The following is a 26,649-nucleotide window of genomic DNA, read 5'->3' on the forward strand; positions in this document are numbered from 1 at the left end:
GTTTTTATTCAGGTCTATCACCTTTATCTGTAGGCACTGTATAAGTGAAGATATGCTTGCCTATTCACATATTTCTAAAAAGTCAATAATTTCAATGGGTTGTATCGACTTTTTCACATTTTCTGTATATTTATAATGTTTGATATGCACACTGCAGTAATTTGATAAAATAAATGTAATGCTTGTTCATAATATATAAAATGATATGTTTGCTTGTACTACAGAACAAACACACCTTTCAGTGCAATTCATCAGTTATATACAGTAGAACTAGTGTTGATGGTATACTGATAGCAAATTAAGGTCTGTTATTAGTTTTATGCTTTGTGTATTTAATATTAACTTTTGAAATACACAACTTAAAAATAACTACATTTTAATGGATATTTTAAGAGAAATAAAATATATTTTCAAAATACCATTTATGACAGACCAGTTGTAAACAAAATCTTATGGTAGGTTCTATGGCCACTGTATATAACAATGCTATTTTATTTATTTCAATTATTAACGATACAATTTATTTCTTTACTCAGGCATTCATATAACTCCATCAGATTTTCCAACACAGGAGTGGTATTTCCCAGAAAACACAGCTAATTATGAACGTCTCCCAATTCAATACCGTGGATTTTGTGGCTATACTGTTGCTACAAAAGATGGTCTCTTGTTGCCAGGTGTGAACTCTTTTAATGTGATAAACCTGGCTATGCAATACTTATGGATTCACATTGTACACTATGAATAAATAAATAAATAAATACTGCATTTAATTGAGAAAACTCCTTAAGATGTACAGATATTGATCAGCTGAGCCTTCTCAAGAGGAGTGTTGACTTGCTAGGTTAAATTGGTTGGATCTTTTACTATTAGTTTCCTCCAAGATAGACTAGTGGCAGAAATATCTACACTGTACTGAGTGCTTCCCTTCCTGTCTCTATATTTACTAGCACATTCCTGATGGGAATGTGTATGATTTTAGTATGGTCTTCCGTATGAAAGATTATTCAGTTGGCTGGATCATCCATGATTGACGGGTGGCCATCTAAAATCTGTAGGGGTAATATGCTCCGCAAGGCAAAACTCACAATTTAGGTAGAAGTTCAATAGTAACACAGCCTAAAGGCCTACATATTTTTCCAAGCTTTAGGAATTCATTCCCCTTTTCTATTTACAATTTTTTTACTTTTAACATTTTTTTGTACAATACTTTGAGTACTTGAGGCAAAAAGCACAATAAAATACTGTTATGAAGACAACAACAGCTTAAAGAGTAACTCCACTTTTGTTGAGAAAAAACATTCCCCTGTGGATGATCAGTGTACATTGCATGGATTTTAACATACTTTTTTGCAAATCCCTACCTATTTCTGCTCTGAAGAAATAGCTGTTTATTGTCTGCAGAGTAAATCTTGATGGGAGTAACGTTTTCATTATTAATCAGCAGTGTCTGAAACCCTTTAGAAGTAATTAACCCTTTGGGAGTATTTCACCAAAAATGAAACTTTTGTTGCAGAGGATGCCTAAAATCTGACTTGTATCTAAGTGCAGACTTCTGGGAAAACCAGCGAGCCAATCACACAAGCAGGAAATGGCATTTCTGGGGAAGTTCTGTATACCTCCAGATTGCCATATTGCATTGAATTTTACAGAAAATGACAACGCTGCAGATTGAAAAGGAAAGATAATTTGAATAACATTAAATTGCAGTATATTTTGCTTCATCAGGGCATTATAGACATTACAGATTTCATCTAGATTATATACAAAATATAAATCATTAAGGTGGTTATAAATATCAGATGCAGTTGAAGGACAATAATTCATTATGTAGATAAAAAATAAATAATAAATAAATATTTATTATTTATCCGTTTGATCTGAACTTTTGTACTGTATATTGTATATGTTTTCAATAAAATTTATATTTTTATATTAACTACTGTGGTACAAGCTCACTTCAAAAAGATACATCATCTCCCCCCAAAAATCCCATCATCCATTAGAGTGAGCTCTGTCTCCCTCTCTACATTTTCCTAACTCTATTCCACCATTTTTCACTGTGCCATATACAACCCCTGTTCCAAAAAAGTTGGGATGTTGTGTAAAATCTACATAAAAACAGAATGCAATGATTTGCAAATCTCATCAGTAAATGCATCATTTGTCAATAATGTAATATAGCTGCTCCATTTAATTTAACCTTAGCGCAGGAAAAAGGTTCAAAGTAAGTGTTATGTTTTGCTGTTTATGGGAAATTTCACATCATCTTTTACAATAGAAATTTGATTTTGCATTATAAAATACAGTTTTATAAACAGCCATTAAAAACATGTTTAAAATTTGTTTTTTGTGTAGTTGATTTAAATTTTACAACCAATGTATGTTTGCCATTGCATTACTCATATTTGCTGTTGCATTACTCATATATTTATTTTTTAACAGGAAACTCAAACATTGGCATTCTGAAGCACAAAGAAAGTTATTATATTTTCAGCTCCATAGAAGCTGCTTCCATGTTTGCTCGAGATCCAGATCACTACATCAGATTAATTGGAGAGAAAGCAAAACAGTGTGCAGAGCTTATACAGTTATTGGAGCTGCACCAGCAGTTTGCATCCATCACACCCTATTCCCAGGTAAAGAAATGTATAGCACAGATTTAGACCTGATACTACCATCAGCACAACCAATACAAATTATATATAGCACATGCTTAAACATACTCAAGGTTGTTACATACTTTTATACATTATGCTAGCAGTTTTGACACTTTTTTTGATATCTAATGCCCCGTACACATGGTCGGATTTTCTGACGGAAAATGTGCGATCGGAGCGTGTTGTCGGAAATTCCGACCGTGTGTGGGCTCCATCAGACTTTTTCCATCGGATTTTCCGACACACAATATTTGAGAGCAGGCTATAAAATTTTCCGACAACAAAATCCGTTGTTGGAAATTCCGATCGTGTGTACACAAATCCGACGCACAAAGTGCCACGCATGCTCAGAATAAATTAAGAGACGAAAGCTATTGGCTACTGCCCTGTTTATAGACCCGACGTACGTGTTTTACGTCACCGCGTTCAGAATGATCGGATTTTCTGACAACTTTGTGTGACCGTGTGTATGCAAGACAAGTTTGAGCCAACATCCGTCGGAAAAAATCCTAGGATTTTGTTGTCGGAATGTCCGATCAATGTCTGACCGTGTGTACGGGGCATAAGTCTTATATGGTACGGAAAACCGCACCAGTAAACCTCAAGACTAATATTTAATCAGCATTAATCCCTTTTATAGGCAGCTTGCTATGGGGGGACCATTCAGACACGGATCCCCGACCCGGCCCCGTCCCCGCCCCCCGCTCTCCCTTGAGTGTCTAGCTGACTTTGATTGACAGCAGCGGGAGCCAGTGGCGCCACTGCTGTGTCTCAGCCAATCAGGAAGGAGAATCTCGGAGGGCTAAGACATTCGTGGACATTCTCCTCCAGTGGCTGAGGGGGGCTGCTGCACACAGAAGGCTTTTTATCTTAATGCATTAAGATAAAAAAACCTTCTGCCTTTACAACCCCTTTAACTGTGTAATGTCAGGTGACTCTGGAATGTATGTCCCTGTGATGTGGCTGTAATGCTGTTTCCTGTACTCCACAAGTAAAGTGCAGCAAAACTACTTTTATGTGTGCACATTCCTTCCTTGAGAATACAATGGTTTATGGCTGAAAATGTTGTGTGGAGGCCTAAGGCAAGGGACAGGGCACAAGATGGCAGAGGGTTCAGCCTCAACAGGAGGGACAGTGTTCTAGCAGGGCTGGAAAGGGGATAAGTACTTGTGCTTTGGTGCCAAATTCACCCAACCACGAAGCCCCTCATACAAGTCAGTATGTTAAATTTGGCAGACAGAGGATGTGACCCCTTTATCAGGCAAGGCAGTTGGTTTGTAAAATCTGCAAGCCACAAGATACCCACAAGTTAGTATGTAAAATTTGGTATGCAAGAGACATAATTCAAGTTTTACCCCTTTATCATGCAAGGCAGTTAGTAAGTAAAATCTGGAGGCCATGATTTGGCCACAAGTTAGAATGTAAAATGTTGGTATGTGGGAGACATAAGCTGGAGTTTAGTTTAACAAAAAAAATGTTTTTTCTCTCTACAGCTTTAGTTACATAATTTATTATTAGACAAGATTTATATAGCGCCAACAGTTTACGTAGTGCTTTACAACTTGAGGGTAGGCAGTACAAATACAATACACTTTAATATAGTAGGACTCAGAGGGCCCTGCTCCTTAGAGCTTACAAAATTTATGTCTCACAATGTGCAGGCAATTGCATTCTGTAGAAATCTTCACTGCAGAACTGCCCTGTCCTCTTCCTCTGCTGAACTTTCGGCACTGTGGGGGTTAACAGCTTCGGGTCTCCGGACGTAAATGCACTAAAGATGATCTGACAGGGATACCCCCACTCCCCCTTTTGCCCTCTCCTTCAAGGAGAAAGTCTTTCACTGCCTGTAACGTTAACATGATCTATGAATGTGGGAGAGAATCCTGTGACTTGTCGGACTCTCATGGCCATGCAATTTACGTCATCCCAGGCTGGCCAATAACTGAAGACGCCTAACCCGGAATATGATGGACTCAGTATTTACATACAGCCTGACTGCATTACAGTAATAATGGGGATTCAATTGGGCTATAGAATGAAAAAAAAATAAGGCTTTGACCTTGTTTAAAAAAAAAATACTCATAGTTTTGTTCTTGTTTAGCTCCTCCAATCCCATCACCTACATAAGAGGGAGTATGGCTAAGGATGTATGTGGTACATCCTTGACAGTCAAAGGTGTTAAGCAGTCAGTCAACCCAAACCATATATCAAGAAAGGGTCAGTATTGTCAGTGCAAACAATTCAATACAAGCACAAACTTTGACCATTTTTGCCCATTCTTCTTTGCAAAATAGCTCAGGCTCTATCAGATTGGATGGAGAGTGTCTGTGAACAAAAAAAGACTCCTGTGATTTATGACATTATTTTGACCTAAGCCAGGAGCAAGGAAGCAACTGAAGAAATGGTAACCTCTTAAGGACCAGACCTATTTCTGACATTTGTTGTTTACAAGTTAAAATCAGTATTTTTTGCTAAAAAAATTACTTAGAACCCCCAAACATTATATATGTTTTAGCAGAGACCCTAGAAAATAAAATGGAGATTGTTGCAATATTTTATGTCACACCGTATTTGCGCAAATTTTTGGGGAAATTTTTCTTTTTTGAATCAAAAAAAGAAAACAGTAAAGTTAGCCCAATTTTTTTGTATAATGTGAAAGATGACGTTATGCTGCATAAATAGATACCTAACATGTTATGCTTTAAAATTACGTGCGCTCGTGGAATGGCGACAAACTACGTTCCTTAAAAATCTCCATAGACGACCTTTTAATTTTTTTTTTTTTTTACAGGTTACCTGCTTCGAGTTACAGAGTAGGAATTATTGCTCTCCCTCTAACGATCACGGAGATACCTCACATGTGTGGTTTGAACACCGTTTACATATGTGGGCGCAACTTGCATATGCGTTCACTTCTGCACGTGAGCTCGTAGGGATGGGGCCCTTTACTTTTTTTTTTCTTGTTTATTTTACTTCTTATTTTTACACTGTCCCTTTAATTTTTTTTTTTTTTAGGCCATAGAGCCGAGTAGGGGCTAGCTTGCCCTCACTTGGCTTCTTGCCCAGCCACACAGAGGATCGGCCCGGGGCTTACTGAAAGGTCCGATAAGTCCAGAGACAACCGGGAAACGGCGGCAGGGGGAATCCGCCACTGGGACCACTTTTATCAGAAAGAGTATCGCCCGCTGTATAAAAAAATTACCAGGGTTATGGCAGCTAGCTGCTGCCATAACTGCCGTATATAACGTCAAACTAATGATGTACAATATATATAACAACAGTTTAAAACAAGTAAATATAATTTACCTTGCTACCTATTTACTAGTAGCATACATCTGAGGAATAGGTAATGAAAGAGTAAGGTTCCGCTTTAAATAAAGCACAGGGTTCAGGAGTCCGGATTAGGCAACGCACAGAATGCAGGGTTCATGATTAAGCCCAGGTTCACACATGTGTGTTTTGAATTGCTCCGGTTTCACTGCGAAGATAAAAATCAGTTGTTCAGAGGTTCCTCTGTGTTTTATCTGCGGATCAGTGAGCAGGGAGAGGGGGGAGAGGGGGAAGGTGTAGTGAGGAGATGGAGAGAATTTGTGTTCAGAACGGAATGCATCTGTGAATCAGATGTGTTCCCATAGAAGATAATGGGCTTGTAATTCGCACTGCAATGCCCAGAAAACGCACATGTTTTTTGCGCAATGCGCAGTGCGAATGCAACGCACATATGTGAACCAGATGCATGTATTTTAAAATGTCCTGCGAATTGGAAGCGGTGTAAGTCACATCTAATTCGCATAGGTGTGAACGAGGGCTTACTGACGCAGAGAGTTCAGGATTAAGAATGCACAGAGTTCAGGGGTAAGGATAGGTCGGGAGTAAGCAACTCACTGATTTGCGCCTCCAACTCAAGTCACACTGTGCAAGCGCCAATCTAAAATGCCGTGGCTGGAGCAGCAACATGGATCGCCCCGCAGGCCACTCTAGCTGCACTATTTTCCATGGACAGTTACAATGTGTGACTTGGGTTGGAAGCTGTATACTACAGTGTTTAGTCTATGGTTCCAGGGACAGACCTCTCACAGCAGGGAGAGGCCCCAGGAACAGGGACAAATGGTTTACATTGGATGTTTCAGAATTACTTTGGAGCTTTCATTTTAGGTTAACGTGTATTTAACCACTTAGCACCCGCCCGCCTCCACTGTACTACGGACGAGCGGCTGGTGTAGGCAAAGTGACAAACCCGTGTATCGATGCCTACTTCCAGGTTTAGAGCGCGCATGTGATTGTACACAGCAAGAGCCTGTCAGCAATCACCGGCCAATGATTCACAGCCGGGACCTACTGATCAGCTGCAAGCATAGCACAGAGCTCTTGTACAAAGGGAGCGATCTGTCAGTTCTCATTCATCCCTGTTAAGCAGGGATGAGAAACTGAGAGATCAGTTAGTAAAAGCAGCACACTGTACACACATTACACATAGGCACATAATTAACCACTTGATCGCCCTAGCTGTTAACCCCTTTCCAGCCAGTGTCAGTACAGTGACAGTGTATAGTATTATCACTGTATTAATGTCACTGGTGATGGCAGTTAGTCAGTTCCCCTCTGTTAGCATCAGTTAGTGTCAGATTATATCGCAGTTCCATTAACCACTTAAGGACCGCCCCACACAGATATACTGTGACAAGGCGGCCCTCCTGCACAAAATCCTGTACAGGTACGTGAGCTGATCAAATACCACCAAAAGAAAGCTCTACTTGTGGGAAAAAAAGGACATAAATGTTATTTGTGTACAGCATGGCATGACCATGCAATTGTCAGTTAGAGTAATTTGTGCTGTATCGCAAAAAATGTCCTGGCCATGAAGGGGGGTAAATCTTCTGGGGCTGAAGTGGTTAAAAGTAGTTGATCGCTGCTGATCAGGAAAAAATAGATATTCCAGTATATATACCATAATTTTTAGGTGCTATAATTTTCACACAAACCAATCAATATATACTTATTGGGATTTTGTTTTATCAAAAACATGTAACAGAATACATTTTGGCCAAAATTCATGAAATTAGATTTTTAAATTTTTTTATTGGATATGTTTTGTAGCAGAAAGTAAAAAATATGGTTTATTTTTTTCAAAAATTTCGGTCTTTTATCGTTTATATCCCAAATAATAATGATCAAATGCCACCAAAAGAAAGCTCTATTTGTGTGAAAAAAATATAAATTCTGTTTGGGTACAGCATTGCATGACTGCGCAATTGCCAGTTAAAGTAGCACAATGCTGAATAGCAAAAAATGGCCTGGTTATACCGGTAAGGGGGTAAAACCCTCCGTAGTTGAAGTGGTTAAACCAAGCAACAAAAATCTAATCTATTGTACTGTCACTTAAAAGCCCTTGGGGTAGGTGGATTTGTTTTTTTCAGACTCTTTTCCCCTTTATTTTCACCTGGTCATCCTACCATTAGCACACTTCCTGTCCTAGGGTGACAACACTTACTTTGGAGGAGCAACTTTGTAACTCTAGGCTTGTATTCAAATACGCATAACAATAAATAGAATGAACGTTACATTATGTTCTAGTCTGTCGCCTGTTTACAGTTTTTTTTACATCTTTGTGTTTTAGTTATATATTTTTTTCAAGCTTGCGTTATTATTATTATTAAGTTTAGATGTATTTCTGAAACAATTTCACCCTTTACATTTAATAAGAATTTTGTATTTTTTTTTTAAACAGGTTTACAGTGTTTTGTGGAAAGTACAAAATCATAATTTCCTTTAATTGTTCAGAAAATATATGGTCTAGAGAATCGTGCATGATCTTTAATGTAATTATCAACAATTTTATTAGTGCTTGTTTGGCTTAATGTACACGGGACGTTTTTACAACCTCTCCTGAACGATTTAACTTGACAAATAGTAACCCACGTTTAAAAACGTCCATTTTGCCGCGTTTACATGCTGTGTTTGCATTTAGAAGTGTTTGAAAATGTTTTATTTATTTATTTTTTCAAAATAGCCAAAAATGAAAGACGCCTGTAAACGAAAAGCGACCAAATGCGAGTTACCACGTTTAGACACATGCTTAGAAGCGTTTGGCGCTTGAAATGCCTCTAAACTCAGCAACTAAACTCTTTTTTTTGCTTTCCAAAAAAAGGCCTCTGAACTCAACTGCCTAAAAACGACATTAAACAAACCTGTGTACATGTACTGATAAGTTCAAGGGAAGCTGAATAAAGCAGCCAACTGCCTCTGAACGTTCGTTTACCAGCAGCAGTGTACATGAGGCCTAAGAATAAAAAAAAACTGTGTTTTGGCCAATTAGCTACTAGCCATACTTGTGTTTTAATGGTATTACTTTTTTTACTCCAGGCTACTGAAAAACTCTTGATGAAACCAATCACTAAATGTAATAGTGGCACCCAGACTGATACACACTTCATGGAAAGCAACATTGTCAAATCATATGAGTGGAATGAATGGGAGCTGCGCAGGAAAGCAATTAAACTGGTTTGTATTGATTATTAAAGCAGAATTAAACAGAAGTTGCTAGAAGAACCGATATTTTGGAAGAAGACATTTTCTTTGTCTCTTCTGCCCAAAAAACTCCTTTGCTTTTGTACCAGCCAAAAGTGTTTTAAACTAACACTACCTGCTGCACATGTGCAGTGAGGTGTGCGCTCGCATTATCTATCAGATTTTGAAGAGTAGAGCCAAGTGCCAGGATGCTTGTACTTCACTGTGCATTTGCAGGAGTTGTTTCATTTCTGGACACCCTATGGTCAGTGAGAAAAAGTCCCTCAGTGGAATCTCTATTTATTAAATAGATCCTATAAGGTTCTCCAGACATATAGATTGTCAGCTAGGGGAACTCCGAATTGAGTGCTGTATCTGTTGAACTTCCGTGGAAGAATAGAAATAACAAAATGGTCGGATTTTAGGCCAACAGTCTGCTAACACACAATTCCCGTTAGAAAATCTGATCGTGTGTACGAGGCTTAAGGGAGGGTTGTAAGCCCTGTCAGATTTTTTACCACCATCTGTGTCCCATTGGGGAGATTTTCCTTCACTTCCTGTCCCATAGCCAAACAGGAAGTGAGAGGAAATCCGTACAAATTAAAGGAATTCCTTGGGGACCCCCTGGTCACCAGAACTAGTGTCCCCATTGAAAGATTTCCCCTCTATTACTTTTCTGAGAGCAACCCAAAATTTGGGATTTTCTTTTACTTTCAATGATAACGGCACAGTGGTGTAGTGGATAGCACTTTCGCCTAGCAGTAAGAAGGGTCGCTGGTTTGAATCCCAACCTCAACACTACCTGCCTGGAGTTTACATGTTCTCCCTGTGCCTGCGTGGGTTTCCTCTGGGTACTCTGGTTTCCTCCCACACTCCAAAGACATGCTGGTAGGTTAATTGGATCCTGTCTAAATTGTCCCTAGTATGTATGAATGTGAGTTAGGGACATTAGATTGTAAGCTCCTTGAGGGTAGGGACTGAAGTGAATGTCCGATCTCTCCGCGGCAATGTCGCAGTCCCACTAAAAATCGCTGATCACCACCATTACTAGTAAAAAAAAAAAATGAATAATAAAAATGCCATAAATCAATCCCCTATTTTGTAGATGCTATAACTTTTGTGCAAACCAATCAATATACGCTTATTGCGATTTTTTTTTTCTTTTTACCAAAAATATGTAGAAAAATACATATCGGCCTAAACTGATGAAGAAATTTGTGTTTTACATTTTTTTGTGGGATATTTATTATAGCAAAAGGTAAAAAATATATATATTTCTTTTCTGTTTAAACTCTCTTTATTGTTATCCATCACATCTCAACAAATATAGTTCAGTACAAATTCGTGAGTGACAGACTTTCTTATATCAACATTAGCCGTAGTCAGCAAGTTTATATTTAACAAGAATAAAATAAAATAAAGTATAAGGAGGAGGGGGAGGATAGTCTAGGGCTGTGTTAAAATTTCCTGTTGAGACCGTGAGGACTGATCTCTTGGTTGGTACCAGTATATGCTACATTGAGGTTTACAGGTCCCCGGGGGGCGGCGACCAGCAGTAGCCCCCGCCCGCCGAAGACCCTCCAACCTGAGCAAAAATGATCCTCCGGACCAGGGAGAGGTAAGCCGCGGACCGCCCGGGTCCCACCACTGGGCTCGTCCTCCGGAGGAGGGGGGCACGGGGCCTCCACCTGTCCTCCCCCGGCGCGCCCTCGGGACCACGGGCCCGTCCCCGCCCACCCGGTCCCCCCGGCCAGGAGAGCAGCCTTTCCTCAATTTTAACCGGTAGGTTATGTTGGGAGACTATACTCTTATACAATCAACAAGCAGTACCGTATATAATATCACTTGATAGGGTAAGAGAGGTAGGGGTAAGAAGAGGAAAGAATAGAAAGTGGGGGGGAGGAGTATTAGGGAAGGTGGGTGGGGTAAGGAGGGGTAAATAGGGTCAAACCTTGTTCGCTCGTGCTTCTCCGATCGCCAACTCCGGACCATCCGCCCCCAGGCAGCCCCTTGGTTCGGGCAAAGGCATCTGAGTCCATGTGCGGTCAACCTTTTAGTCTTAATGAGAAACCGTGGTGGGAGCTGTTCAGGGTGGGCTCAGTGGCCCAATGTGGGATCCGCCAATTTTAGTAGGGAAATGTCCAGGTTAGAGGGTACATAGGAAGTATCATGGAAGTGTTCTTGCCATATTGACCATATGGCTGTGTGCTTAACTGTAGTGTTTTTGCTCACTGCCACCCATTCCTCTGCTTCCCTTATTGCATTTACCCTGCATATCCATTCCTCTTTGCTCGGAATCTGCTCTTTCTTCCAGAAGATAGGCAGTAGGCGCTTAGCTGCGTTCAGCAAATGGGGTAGCGCGCTTTTTTTGTAGCGACTAACTGGTACAGGGGGGACATGCAGGAGGAAATGTTCCGGGTAAAAGGGGATCTCTATCCCGAGGATATCTTTGATCTGGTCCTTAATCATCAGCCAATAAGTCGTTATTCGTGGGCACTCCCACCACAAATGCAGGAGGGTACCTCGGCCTCCGCATCCCCGCCAACACCGATCCGAGCTAGCAGGATAAATCCGCGCCAGGTCAGATGGGACTCTGTACCAACGTGTTAGTAATTTGTAATTTGTCTCTTGCATTTTAGAGTCCAGCGAGCTGGAGTGTGTGAATTGGTACATACATGTTAGTTGAGATTCGGAGAACTCCTTCCCAAGGTCTGTCTCCCATGCTCTTATATAGGTAGGTTTAGAGGCCGAGGCCGAGGACCCCAGTAATTGATAAAGTTCAGAAATCATGTGGGGGACCGGTTCTTCCAGTATGAACAGTCCCTCAAAAGGCGAGAGTGTTGTGATGTCTCTTATAGTGTTGCCGTGTACTGCAAAAAAGTGGTGCAGTTGTCTGTACTTCCAGAAATTTAGGTGTGGGCTACCTGGTCTATTTCCCAGAGACTCAAAGGGCAGAAGCTTCCCACCTCTCAGTAGCTTGCCACAGCTGGCATTCTTGTCATCTACCCAGGCCTCAAAGAAACCTGCGCGTTCCCCCGGTGCAAACCAGAGGAATCCACCCAATGGGGCCAACGGGGACACAGGGGGGGCTAAATTCAACCTTCTGTTTACTCTGTCCCATGTGTCAAGCGTAGATATCGTTAATGGGGACGTAGAATCTGATAGTCCCCTGTGTTCCCGTGAGAGCCACAGGGCGTAGGACAAGTTTCTGCCCGCCATATATTTTTCCATAGTCACCCAAAGTTTGGAATGTCCATGGAAGTGCCAATTTAGAGTCCTCTGTAGGGCAATAGCCTGGCAGTATCGTTGTAAGTCCGGGACCCCCAGCCCTCCGTATCTTTTCGAACGTCTCAGCACCTTCATAGCAATTCGTGGCCTCTTTGAATTCCAAATGAAGGTGGTGATCAAGTTGGATACTTGCTTAAAAAAGGTTTTGGGGAGGCGTATGGGAAGCATCTGCATGTAAAACAGGATTCTGGGGAGTACGTTCATTTTTATTATATTTGTCCTGCCTATCCATGTGAATGCTGTCTTTGTCCAGTGTGTTAAGTCTTGTTTGATTTCTGTCAAAAGTCTGGGGAAGTTTGTGGGATATAGGGTGTCAAAGCTGTCTGTCAGTTGTATGCCTAGGTAGCGTAGAGAAGATTTAGTCCACGTGAAAGGGAATGCTGCTTTTAGGCTGTTTGTCATGGAGGAAGATAGGTTGACAGGTAGAATTTCCGATTTATTGTAGTTGATTTTAAAATTAGAAAGTGTACCAAAGTTTTTGAGTTCCCGCATCAGGACCGGCAACGAGATCAGGGGGTTGGTTAGGTGGAACAGTACGTCATCTGCATAGGCTGAGAGTTTGTGCTCCACAGTACCCACCGTCAGCCCTGTGATATCTGTATTTGTTCTCACTCTACGAAGCAGTGGTTCTAAGGCCAGGGCGAAGAGGAGGGGGGAGAGCGGGCACCCCTGTCTCGTGCCGTTCCCGATCGGGAACTTGGATGAGAGAATCCCATTAACCTTAACCTGTGCACAAGGTTCCGAGTAAAGGGCCAGTATCCAAGCTAGCATATTTGGGCCCAACCCCATTGAGGTTAAGACCTCTCTGAGATAAGACCAATCTATGCGATCGAACGCCTTTTCGGCGTCGGTGGAGAGTATTAGGTAAGGGGGGGGTACATCTTTAGTTTTAGCCCAATGTATAAGTTGAATCGCACGAATTGAGTTGTCTCGAGCTTCGCGTCCTACAATAAAACCCGTCTGGTCTAAGTGAACTATAAGGGGGATAAGGTGTTTCAGTCGGTTTGCAAGGATTTTCGCTAGGATTTTGACGTCCGTATTTAGTAAGGAGATGGGGCGGTAACTCTGTGGGACAGTTGGGTCTTTACCCTCCTTCGGTATAACCGAGATGTGTGCTAAGAGAGCTTCAGATGGGATTTTGCATCCCTTTACTAGGGAGTTGAAATATTTACACATGTGGTTCATCAGGAGCGGGGAGAATTTGGCATAATATGCTATAGTGAATCCATCAGGACCTGGGCTTTTCCCGTTGGGTAGAGATTTAATGGTGGACTCAAGTTCCGTGGTGGTGATGGGGGATTCTAGGTCTGCTAGTTGGTCTTCAGTCAGGGGGGGCAGTCCGTTGGTGGATAGATAGTCTCGAATTTTGGTCAGTCTGTTCTCTTTGGCTTCAAGGGTAGTTTTTGCATCTAGGTTATAGAGTTCGGCGTAATAGTCGCGGAACCCTTCTGCTATCTTGGAGGAGTGGAATGTCATATCACCCGTGGGGGATCGAAGTTTGTGTACTTGCGTTTGGGCCCGTTTTGCTCGAAGCGCTCTTGCTAGCATGCGTCCGCACTTGTTACCGTGTTCGTAGTATCGGTGGGATAAGTGTCGCAATTGTTTACGTGCTTGTCGTTCTAACAACCGTGAAAATATGTCTCTGAGTTCCGTTAGTTCTCGTAGGTCATCTGAGGAACCTCCCGCCTTGTGTTTAAGTTCCGCCTGCTGAAGTGCATTCAGAACTCTGTTATAGTCAGCTTGCCTTTCTTTCTTTAATCTTGACCCCTGTGCAATAAGTTCGCCTCGTACAACGGCCTTGTGACATTCCCATCTTGTACCTTCGTTCAGATCTCCTTGATTATTTTCTCGGAAGTAATTTTTTATCGTGTCTGAGACCTGGGCTTCCACTACGGGGTCGTCTAATAAGTATTCATTAAGGCGCCAGTTCCAGGTTTTCCGGGAGCCTGATGGAATGATAAAAGAGGCCTGGACCGGGGCATGGTCTGAAATGGTTATGTTTCCTATGGAAGAGCTTTGAAGAAGCTCTAAGGTCGGCCGGTCGAAGTAGACCAGGTCTATACGTGTGTAAACGTTATGTACCGCGGAATAATAACTGTAATCCCTCTCTGTGGGGTGAAGGGCCCTCCAGCAGTCAACTAGGCCCATCGTCTGAAGGGATACTCGAAAGTGCCGAAGGAATGCGTGCGAATGGGAGGGCTTGCTGTGTGAAGTGTCTAGGGATGGGTCTGGGCTCACGTTAAAGTCGCCTCCTAAAACTAGGGATCCCTCTCTGAACACCTCTAATTTCTCTATGATTGAATCAAGGAAGGTCAATTGATTCGAATTAGGGGAATAGATATTGGCTAGGGTGAATTTAGTGCCTGCTATGGTCCCTTTCAGAAAGACATATCGTCCCAGGGGGTCAATCTTGATGTCTGAATATTGGAAGGGGCAGTTTTTGTGGATAGCTATGGAAGAGCCTCTGGATTTGTTGACTGGGGAGGTACTATGGTACCACTGATTAAAGATATGTGTCGGTAATTTCGGTATGGCATGGTGTGTGAAGTGTGTTTCCTGTAGGAAAACTATTTGTGCCCTGGACTTTTTTAGTTCCCACCATAGCTTACTCCGTTTACAGGGTGAGCAGAGACCACGGACATTATAAGAGATTACCTTAACCGTTGTCATTGGAGAATGTTGGTGTAGGTCGGCTGCGGTCTCGGAGGCGGAGTCCGGAGCAGGCGACGGCAATCGAAAAGACCCTGTTAGGGAGGAGGAGAGCAAGAGAGAGGCCAGGGAGGGAGAAGAGAATAGAGGAGGACGGTAAAAAAACAAAATTAGAAATACAATGAAAATTAAAATAAACTATAACGTCAGCATAACCATATGCAACATTTAAATGTAAAGAGAACCTAACAATGGTTCTATATAGGCACAGACTGGGCCCAACGTGCCCCCCTTCTTCAGGGGACACATTTTGTCCAGGTCCGGTATCCCAAATGGGATTAGTGCCCAAGCAAGGGCAGCCTACTGGGGGAGCGTGGGCCGCAATGGAGGGGAGAAGGGAGAGGGGGTCCACCCCGCCCCCACCTCTTAAGTGCTGAGTTGTGACCCTTAGATTGGGGGGGTTGTTGGAAATGGCTCAGTAGGGGGCTAGGGGGGGGGAGTTGTACTTGGGGGAGTCCCCGGGAGAGTAGTACTAGTAGCTAAAGGGGTCTGGAAAAGTCCTCCATCTGTGTCTTTTCATGTAGCGGGTGAGAGCCTTGACCAACTCTACGAAGGCAGATCATTGTCGGGACCAGGTCAGACCAGTCTCAGCAACAGTTAGACTGTAAAGGAAGTTCCAGATCTGTAAGTGATCTAATAAGAAGGGGTGCCTCTGAAACAGGGGAGCAAGGATTCAGTCTCTCAGTGCAACGGGGCCGGGGGAGGCATCAGACTCTTGCTGGTGGCGACTGCGTCTTCGGCCCCGGCGTTGGGGCATCTGCGTCCAGGGCTGGGGGAGTTCAATGTTTGGAAGGTTCATCATCGCATGGTCTCCTCGCCAATCCGGAAAGTCAACTTTGCCAAGTCCCAGAGCTGAGAGAAAGTGAGGGAGATCGTCTCTGGTGCGTAGGGTGGCTGAACGGCCATCTTTAAAGGCTTGTAAGTGAAAGGGAAAGCCCCAGCGGTATGTGAGGCCTGCTTCTTGGAGGGCCAGCAAGACAGGTTTTAGGGCTCGACGTTGCATCAGCGTGCGTCTGGAGATGTCCTGAAAGAAACAGAGGTGGGCGCCGTCGAAATCAAAATAAGGCCTGTTGCGCATTTTTTGCATTATTCGCTCTTTGAGAGTGTATTTATGCAACTTGCAGATTATATCTCGTGGGTTGTCAGCGTCTTGGGATGGTGGTCGCAGAGCTCGGTGGGCACGATCAATCTCAATGGGCTCAGTGTCCGGTAAGTCCAGGATCTCCCTGAATATGCCTTGCAGGGAGGGGACAATGTCCCTAGGGGCTGTTGCTTCTGGCATACCTCGAATACGGATGTTTGCCCTTCTGCTGCGATTTTCAAAATCGTCAAGTTGTGACAATAATAAGTCCAGCTTTTGATCCTGAGCTGCACATCTAAGCTGCAATGCTGACATAGTGGGGAGAGCCTCATCCAGCCTTTGTTCTATAGTTTCTACTCTGTTGCCCAGGTGTGTAGTGTCCTCTTTGAGTTGTGCTATATCTTCTGTGAACGCCTTTTCCACCCTGGCTGTGAATCTTTCCAAGTCCTCTCTAGTGGGGAGGGACCAAATGTGTTTTTTAATGTCCCCCTCTTCTATAAGGTCGGCAATATCTGATCCCCCCGTCCTGGACACAGTGGATCCCGGGGACGCCGGGGGTACAGAGTCACTCACCGATCCGGGTGAAAGCTGTGGGGATAGCGCGGCTGGCGTGGTTAGCTTCTGTGCCGGCGCATGCTGTTTCCCTGTCTTATTGACCGGCGCCATCTTGGATTTCTCCGGGGCCTTGCCGCGGGTCCCGGAAAAATAGGTATCCAGCTGTCCCTGTTGGGTGTTTTCTGTCCCGGAGTGGTGGGCTGTGTTCCGCCGCCTTTGTGACATGTCCTGGGCCGTGTCAGGGCCCAGGATCGCGGGTATGCTGCTGGATAAGCTGCGGCGGGAGCGGAGCGCGGACCAGACACGTCCTCACAGTTCCATGGTCAGGACACGCCCCCCATATATATTTCTTTTAAATTGTTGGTCTTTTTTTGTTTATAGCACAAAAAAACAAAAACAAAAAAAAAATGCAGAGGTAATCAAATAACACCAAAAGAAAGCTGTAATAGTGGGAAAAAAAAGCACATAAATTTTGTTTGGGTACAACGTCACACGACCGCACAATTGTCAGTTAAAGCGAAGTAGTGCCGTATCGCAAAAAATGGCCTGGTCATTAAGGGGGAAAGCACCCGAGAGCCAAGGGAGAGATCGGCTTCGGGTGCCGACATCGCGGGCGCCTGGACAGGTAAGTGTCCTTATTTTAAAAGTCAGCAGCTGCAGTATTTGTAGCTGCTGACTTAAAAAAAAAAATAGGCGGACCTCCGCTTTAAGTGGTTAATAGTGATAGGTAAAGTATTAGAATTTTTCTAGAACAGGGGTCTCCAAACTTTCTGAACAAAGGGTCAGTTTACTGTCCTTCTGACTTTGAGGGGGCTAGACTGTGCTCAATAAACTGTGAAAAGACTTGTGTCAATCGGAGTAAAAAAATGCCCCATCATTGGTATCAGTTGGAGGATTATTGCCCCATTGTTGATATCAGGGGAAGGAATAGTGCCCCATCATTGGTGTCATTGAGAGCAACACTGCCCAATTGTTGATATCAGGGGAAAGAATAGTGCTCCATCATTGGTGTCAGGGAAGGAATAGGGCCCTGCAGTTGGTTTTAGCGGGAGGAATAATGTCTCATCACTGGTGTCAGTGGAAAGAATATTGCCCTGTGCCTTGTATCAGTAGGAGGAATAGTGTTCTAAGGGCCTGATAAAGGCAAGCAAAGGACCACATCCAGCCCCCCTCGTTCCCCTGTATGAAGAGGAAGAGAGGGCTTCATCTATTCTCCCCTTACTTCCTCTTCACACAGCTTTTAAGCAGCAACAGGAGCCATTGGCTCTTGCTGCTGTCAATCAAATGCAGGAAAGAAGAAGTGGGGGGGGGCGAGCCTAAATCTATGGAGCGCGGCTCCATAGACACAGAGGTTGGAAGCAAGCATGCACAGCATGTCCCCATAGCAAACGGCTTGCTATAGGGCTTGCTATGGGGACGGAAAAAGAAGAGGAGGAGCCAAGTTTGCCACTGGGGACCTGAGAAGAGGAGGATCGGGGCCACTCTGTGCAATACCACAGCACAGAGCAGTTGAGTATTTTTATTTTTTTTATTGTTATTTTAATAAAAAATTCAGACTTTAGTAACACTTTAAGACTGACTCATAAAGAAATTTTCCTAACTACCTGGAAAAGAGGTTTCAAAAAAACAGATTCAAGAATAGGAAAATGGATACATTCAGATAGACAAAGTTTCTAGAAAGAGAAAATTTCTTGTGCAGAAACCAGCATCAAAAAATGGGATTGGTTCAATCTCTTAATTCTGCATAGTCTTGGGGCTCGTTCACACCAGAACGCACTGGGTGTGCGATCCGCTGTAGGTGTCAATATTTTCCTAACAATACCCCAGCCCTAAAGTTAGAGTCTGCAACTAAGGAAAAGAAACAAACAAATACTGAGAGACAGTACCAAAGGGAAGTATGTTAAAGTCTGTTAATAGAGTTCCCATGCATCCAACACCTCAGCGCGGTAAATGAAAGAAAGTGGATACTCAAGAGACGAGATGACACTTAGGCCTCATGCACACTGGACTTAAAGTAACGTTATAAAAACGGCAGTAGCTTTGCAGTGAGTTTTTCAACATTTTTCAACATTTTTGTAATAGCTTTTTCCTGACACAAAGCATGACAGCATACACAAATGGGATAGGCTCCGCCTCTCGCCCAATCAGGACTGGTTATACTATATTTAAATAAATCACCTCCCCCTAGGCGGTATTCTCTTTTTTTATTCTTCTCAAATGGTTATAACTGTGAATCAATGAAGATTTTTATTTTTGCCCTCACCTTGCCAGATTCATTTGGCCAGCCGTACAGGTTCAGCCTCTTTCCTGTGATGAAGTCCCTCTGTTCGGTTGTAAAACTTCCATTCGAGAGAGACCCGACCCCCCCCCAGGTCCAGATACTGGGGGGCTGGGATACTGGTCTCTGGATGCCGGTAAAACAGTTCTGTCTTGTGGTTAGTTGAGACTAAGGATGGGCTCAAGCGTGTTCGCACAGCCCACGTGCATAGCCTGGCAGGAAGTCGGCACGGCGCTGCGCTAATCACAGGCAGTGAGACATTTCCCGATCTCTGCAGCCGCACATTGGGAAAATGTCTCACTGCCTGTGATTAGTGCAGCGCCGTTTCGACTTCCTGGTGTGCTTTGCACGTGGGCTGTGTGAACACGCCCGAGCCCATCCTTAGTTGGGACTGATCCAGTCTCTCCTCCCTGGTGAGTTGTGGCCCCACACACACACACACATTTTGTTAATATGGCTTTGGATATATTGGTTTCCCTTGCAAAGATGCTGGAAGTTTTTTTTTTTTTTGTCAGGGCTGCCCCCTTCCAAGATGGCTCCTTGTCTGCTTCCTGTGGCTGGATGCGGCTTTCAGTCAGCAGGGAGCAGCGAGATGATATTGGGGTAACTTCTGACCCACTGTAGCAGTGGCCGGGAGCTCCAGGCGGCTGCCTGGGAATGAATTGGTGGGCACCTGTCAGGTATGGAGCCTCTCCCACCCCCCTCTTAGGCCCCTTTCACACGAGGCGGACTCCGTTTCTATGGAGCCCACCTCGGTCCGCTGGCTCAGCGGGAGATCAGTCCGTTGATCTCCGCTGAGCCGGCGGATGACAGGTCCCTCTCTGCTCACTGAGCGGGGAGGGGCTTGTCAGGCGCCGCTGCCGCCTATGGAGGGATCGGATGAAAATGGACAGCATGTCTGTTTTCATCAGATCTCACCCGATCCGATCCGCCAGCGACGGACCTGGACGTAGAGCCATCCGTCTGCTTTTAGCAGATCGGACCGGGTCGGATGTCAGCAGACATGTCTCCGCTGACATCTGACGCTCCATAGACTAACATGGAGCTCCCGTTCAGGTCCGCCATCAAAACTGACAGGTGGACCTGAACGGTCCGATCGTGTGAAAGGGGCCTTAGAGCCAGTCGGGGAAGGTGTTGCACAGAACAGGTAATCTTTCCATGGGCTGTCATGGTGTGTCTGAATCATTATGTTGTACAAGCTGCCAAAGTAGGTTAAACTGCTGTGTATAGTTCTGTCTGTTTCATTTGCCTCACAGGTTTTGTTTGTCTGTAGGACTATTAATGCTTACACTTTTATCAGGTGTTTGCTGCAAAGTTGAGTCTTTCCTATTAACTCAGCAATGCCTGGCATGTTGATTCAAACGCTTCAGAATGGCCCTCCCTTATAGGTTTTGTGGGCGTGCTACATCCCATTCGTGTATGCTATCATGCTTTGTGTCAGGAAAACAGAAAATTGTATACTTACCTGACGGTAATTTTCCTTTTCCTGATGCAAAGCATGACAGCATACAGGTCCCTCCCTTATGGGTTTTGCATTTGAGTATAGTTACAAATATAGTATAACCTGATTGGGCGAGAGGCGGAGCCTATCCCATTCGTGTATGCTGTCATGCTTTGCATCAGGAAAGGAAAATTACCGTCAGGTAAGTATACAATTTTCCATTTTTTTGAGTTTTTCTGTGTTAGCTTTTTTTGCGTTTTTTTTTTTTCTTTTTTCAAAGGGTCAAAAACGTAAAAAAAAACCCTGGTGAGCCACGTTTTTGCGCGTTTATCAGCATCTATCAGCATTTTTTGACAGCTGAAAATCTCCTCTCAGAACCCACTAGTTTTGGGCTTTTTTTAAAGCCAAAAAAACTCCCCGGCCAAAAACTGCTGATAACAGCCTATGTGTGCATGGACACATAGGATAACATGATGGGGAGTTTATTGTATATTTACTGTAGAAAAAAAACATCTGAAGCCAAAAACAGCTGCTGTAAAAATGTCCAAAAACATCCAGTGTGCATGAGGCCTTAGTATAACAAAAAGTTTAGAAACTTGGGCGCTGAAAATTTTTAGTAAAAATCTTTTCAGCATTTCTTAATCTGGGATACTAGGAGCCCTAGTGTGGACGTTGTTGTCAGTGCTGTAACAGAGACTCAAATCTTCGGGAAGCTCAATAATAAGGTGATGTTTATCGACCATGTAGGTCAATAATTTCCTCCTGAAAAAAAGGCAGGTTTTAGAAGTGATAGGCACCACTAGAGTGCAGTGTTATTAAGGTGAACATGAATCCTTACCGTGTAAAACAGCACATTCAGTTTAAATTAAAAATGAAAGGAAAAACGTTTGTGAAAATATATAAAAAAAAAAAAAAAAAAGGAGAGAAATACTTTTTTTTTTTTTTATAAAGTGATTGCTTTTGTTCTTAGCTGCCGAAGGGGCTTGGTGAGGTAAGGGGTAGAGAAACAGCAGCACACTAAACCTTCCTGTGAATGGCTGGGCGGGGGGGGGGATGTCAGCACAAATCTTGGCCATTGAAGGACAGGAAGACTGTCCTCCCAGCACAGCCAGAAAAATGACTATGCTGGGATGGATGTGCTTCTGTGCCTAGTGTGGTCAGTTTGAAATAGGAAAGCAGGGGGGCCGGCAGGATCACCAGGTATTTCACACAAAGGAAGCAATACAAAGAAGAAACAAGATTTAAAGAATATGTAAACCCAACATTTCTTATTCCTGATATGTGCCTGCTGTACCATGTATGAAAAAGTATCATGTTTTCTTTGTATTGCTTCCTTTGTGTAAAATCCCTGGTGTTCCTGTCAGTCCCTCTGCTTTCCTTTTAAAAACTGACCACAATAACCTGCTCTCCTCCAACAATCCACACCCCCTGCACAGCTTTTCGCTGGGAAGCTCAGCATGCTGCTGTTTCTCCTCCCCAGGCTCTTATGCAGCTGAGAATGGAGGTTATGTGATCACTTTTAAAAACGGGGGAAAAAAGGTATTTATTGTTTTTTTTTGTTTTTCTTTTTTTTTATCTATACACAAATGTTTTGCCTTTCATTGCTATTTTAAACTAAATGGGTTGTTTTACAAGGCAAAGGATTACATATACTTTAAGATCAATAAACCCTGACGTAAGAGAGAGAAGATTCTAGTTATTCAGGATTAAAAGATGTGAGCCATTGTCACATGGTTTCACAAAATAAAGTCACTGTGACAGGAGGGCCCGAGAGTCGTTCCAGTTAACTCAAGCTGGGTATACAAGTATCGAAATGTGTCCAGTCCAGCAGGAACTGGCCAAATTTTGATCTGTGTGTAGCCCTCTCTGTTCTGTGGAACAGTCCTGCTGGAAACCCAGGGCTCGATCAGCCGATGCAACCAATAGCTGCAGTGCCGAATAGTATGGGGGGGTCCCCACTGTCAAAATACAATAATGCAGAGCTGGATATTCCTGCATTCACATCACTTGTGTGGATGCAAGTTTTTTTTTTTTCGTTCAGACCGCTGGTTGAACAAAAAAAAAAATTCAATTCAATTTGTAGCCGGCTTAACTGAACATCAGTAAAGTCCCTAAATGGGAACACATAATCCACTAAGGTCATAAGAAATGTATTAAAGTATGGTTGCATTGTCAACCAGATTAGACAGAACAATGAGCATATAAGTATCCTCCATGACCAAATTAAAAGTACATTCCAAAGGAAAAGCTGTGATGTGTCTGAACAGTAGTCAGAGATGATAGGAGCTGCAAGTATACTTAAGGGCTGAGCGCAAACCATTTTGGAGGTATTTGCTGACAAAGGTAGCAGTAGAAAAGACTGAATCATTAATCCCACACAAACTGACAGGATGTGGAGATTAGAAAAGTGGAAAATCCAGCACAGATTGTAGGTTCAGGTAGTGCCAAAGAAGCTGAACTTCTTAACTGAGATTGTTGCTTCAAGTCTTACAAGCGGGGGAATTAAGTTTAGAACTTGCTAAGTCAGGACTCTGTTCAGGCCAGTCAAGTTCCTCCATCCCAACCTGGCTCATCCATGTCTTTATGGACCTTGTTTGTGTGCTGGTGCGCAGTCATGTTGGAACAGGAAGGGGCCATCCCCAAACTGTTCCCACAAAGTTTGGAGCATGAAATTGTACAAAATGTCTTGGTATGTTGATGCCTTAGGACAGGGGTCTTCAAACTATGGCCCTCCAGTTGTTCAGGAACTACAATTCCCATCATGCCTAGTCATATCTGTGAATGTCAGAGTTTTACAATGCCTCATGGGATGTGTAGTTCTGCAGCAGCTGGAGGGCCATAGTTTGAGGATCCCTGCCTTAGGAGTTCCCTTCACTGGAACTAAGGGGCCAAGCCCAACCCCTGAAAAACAACCCCACACCATAATCCCCCCCCCCCCCCCCACCAAATGATTTGGACCAGTACACACAGCAAGGTTCATAAAGACATGAATGAGTGAGTTTGGGGTGGAGGAAATTGACTGGCCTACACAGAGTCCTGACCTCAATCCTATCGAACACCTTTGGGATGATTTAGAGCAGAGACTGTGAGCCAGGCCTTCTCATCCACATCAGTGCCTGACCTCACAAATGCACTTCTGGAAGAATGGTCAAACATTCCCATAGACACACTGCTAAACCTTGTGGACAGCCTTCACAGAAGAGTTAAGAGCTGTTATAGCTGCAGAGGGTGGGCCAACTCCATATTGAACCCTACGGACTAATGCCCCATTCACACATGATCGGACTTTCCGACAACAAAACCGTGGATTTTTGTTCGAAGGTTGTTGGCTCCAACTTGTCTTGCATACACACGGTCACACAAATGTTGGCCAACAATTATGAACGTAGTGACGTACAAGACGTACGTGATGTCTCCATTACGAATGCTAGTTTTAAAAGACTGAGCACTTCCGGCTCGTACTTTAAATCCAAGCATGCGTGGACTTTTGTCCGACGGACTTGTGTACACACGATCGGAAAGTCCGACAACAAACATTTGTTGGCGGAAAATTTGAGAACCTGCTAGCCAACATTTGTTGGCGGAAAGTCCGACAACAAATGTTCGATGGAGCATACACACGGTCGGACTTTCCGCCAACAAGCTCACATCCAACATTTGTTGTCGGAAAATCCGATCGTGTGTACGGGGCATTAGACTGGAATACCATTAAAGTTCATATGCGTATAAAGGCAGACGTCCCAGTACTTTTGGTAATATAGTTTGTATTTCGTTCCAGCTGGACCCAGTAATCAAGGTTTCACCCAGCTATACCAGAGCAGTAGTTGAATGCAAGGTTATTGAAACAACTTACTAACAAAAGAAATGTGTGTTCATTTACAACATCTTTACTACTGTGCTTCCTGACTCCTATTGTTTTATTACCAAATATCTGTGTGTGTGCCAAGATACATGATCACACAGGGTGGGTTTATTTACTAAAGGCAAATCCACTCTGCACTACAAGTGCACTGCAAGTGCAGTTGTTGTAGATCTGAGGGGAAGATCGAAAGGAGGGGAAGCTCTGCTGATTTTAACATCCAATAATGTACAAGCAAAATTGCTGTTTTTTATTTTCCTTGCATATCCCCCTCAGATCTACAGTGATTGCACTTCCAAGTGCACTTGTAGTGCAAAATGGATTTGCCTTTAGTAAATAAACCCCAAGCAGTTTTGCAGAACTACTGCCACTATGAGCTGAGAAGCCATACCTCCTAGTCTTATATTCCAGTATATTTTGGGTATTCACAGGAGCAGATACAGATACAACTTTTCTGGCTAGAGTTTAGCTATGAATTCTTCAAAAGCTGTTGTGACCACACCGTTTACAGTTTTTTTTTTTTTCTTGCAGACCAATTTGCGACAGAAAGTGACACACTCAATGCAGACTCATAGTAGCCACATGAGAAGAGAGAACTTTTCACAGGTGTATCTTCCAAAGCAAGTGAGCACTCAGACGAAACAGGACAATTCAAGCAATGTCCCCAAGCCTCAAGTTTTTCTAGCTGGACTTCGTGGATGTGGTTTATTAAAGCCGACAAACATGGTTAAAGTAAATCTAACCAGAGATATTGAAGAATCCTAAGGCCTCATTCACATCTGAGTGTTTGTAGCTCGAGGCTTCAAAACAAAAGTACATGAGCTTCTTTTGAGCTACAAGCTTCATGCAATTTGGCGCCAATAGACTTCACCTGAAAAATGCACATATTGAGGTTGATTTGCCAAAGGCAAATGTACTGTGCACTGCAAATGCAGTTGCGCTAGATCTAAAGGGAAGCTTTGAAATGAGGGGAAGCTCTGCTGATTGCTATCATCCGATCATTTGCAAGCAAACATGCTGTTTTTTTTTTCCCTGGCTGTTCCCTACAGATCTAGAGCAACTTTCACTTGCAGTGCACAGCCTATTTGCCTTTAGTAAATCAACCCCTGCAAAAACATTAAAAAAAATACATTAAAAAAAATTCTATTACATACGCTAAAAAAAAAAAAGCCTGTAAAAACGACCAAAGACACTGACCTCAAGTATGAATGCATCCACTCATGTGATATGTACACTATATTATCAAAAGTATTGGGACACCTGCCTTTATACGCACATGTACTTTAATGGAATCCCAGTCTTCGTCCGTAGGTTCAATATTGAGTTGGCCCACCCTTTGCGGCTATAACAGCTTCAACTCTTCTGGGAAGGCTGTCCACAAGATTTAGGAGTGTGTTTATGGGAATGTTTGACCATTCTTCCAGAAGTGCATTTGTGAGGTCAGGCACTGATGTGGACGAGGAGGCCTGGCTTGCAGTCTCCCCTTTAATTCCTCCCAAAGGTGTTGAGGTTAGGACTGTGCAGGCCAGTCAAGTTCCTCCACCCCAAACTCGCTCATCCATGTCAATATGGACTTGCTTTGTGCACTGGTCCAAATCATTTGGTGAGGTTGTTTTTCAGGGGTTGGGCTTGGCCCCTTAGTTCCAGTGAAGGGGACTCTTAAGGTGTCAGCATACCAGGGCATTTTGGACAATTTCTTGCACCCAACTTTATGGGAACAGTTTTGGGATGGCCACTTCCCATTCCAACATGACTGCGCACCAGTGCACACACTCCTAAACCTTGTGGACAGCCTTCCCAGAAGAGTCAAAGCTGGTAGCTGGTATAGCTGCAAAGGGTGGGCCAACTCAATATTAAACCCTATTGACTAAGACTGGGATGCCATTAAAGCTCATGTGCAAGTAAAGGCCGGCATCCCAATATGTTTGGTAATATAGTGTATTTCCTATTAGGTCATTATTAGCCACAAACTTTGTGTATTTTCTTGTAAAAGAAGCATAAGAGCATTGTAACATAGAATTGGTAATTGACTGTCAAAGAGAGTCTGGCTGATTTAGACTACTCTAAAGTGTAAGTCCACCCTAAAACTAAAATCCCTGCATCTACAGACATCCACATTCTAAGACTAGCCTATTTAGCCCTGTAAAGAAAAAAATCAGTATATACAGTGGGGTTCTCCCACTTAAAAAGATGAGAGAGGCCTGTAATTGTCATCATAGGTATACCTCAAGTATGAGAGACAAAATGTGGAAACAAATCCAGACAATCACA

General features: G+C 43.3%; 1 protein-coding gene across 1 annotated transcript in view; it reads left to right on the top strand.

The window, feature by feature from the left end:
* CFAP206 (cilia and flagella associated protein 206) overlaps positions 1 to 26,205 on the top strand; it is a 61,826-nt gene extending 35,621 nt beyond the window's left edge. The window contains exons 10-13 of the mRNA XM_073626908.1: positions 537 to 677; positions 2,446 to 2,639; positions 9,024 to 9,161; positions 24,910 to 26,205. Of these exons, the coding sequence (XP_073483009.1) occupies positions 537 to 677; positions 2,446 to 2,639; positions 9,024 to 9,161; positions 24,910 to 25,143 (707 nt within the window). The 3' untranslated portion in view covers positions 25,144 to 26,205. The remainder of the gene's footprint in view (positions 1 to 536; positions 678 to 2,445; positions 2,640 to 9,023; positions 9,162 to 24,909) is intronic.
* Positions 26,206 to 26,649: the final 444 nt, after the last annotated feature.

This window comes from Aquarana catesbeiana, linkage group LG04 (assembly GCF_042186555.1).
Source record: "Aquarana catesbeiana isolate 2022-GZ linkage group LG04, ASM4218655v1, whole genome shotgun sequence".
NCBI classification, from domain to species: Eukaryota; Metazoa; Chordata; class Amphibia; order Anura; family Ranidae; genus Aquarana; species Aquarana catesbeiana.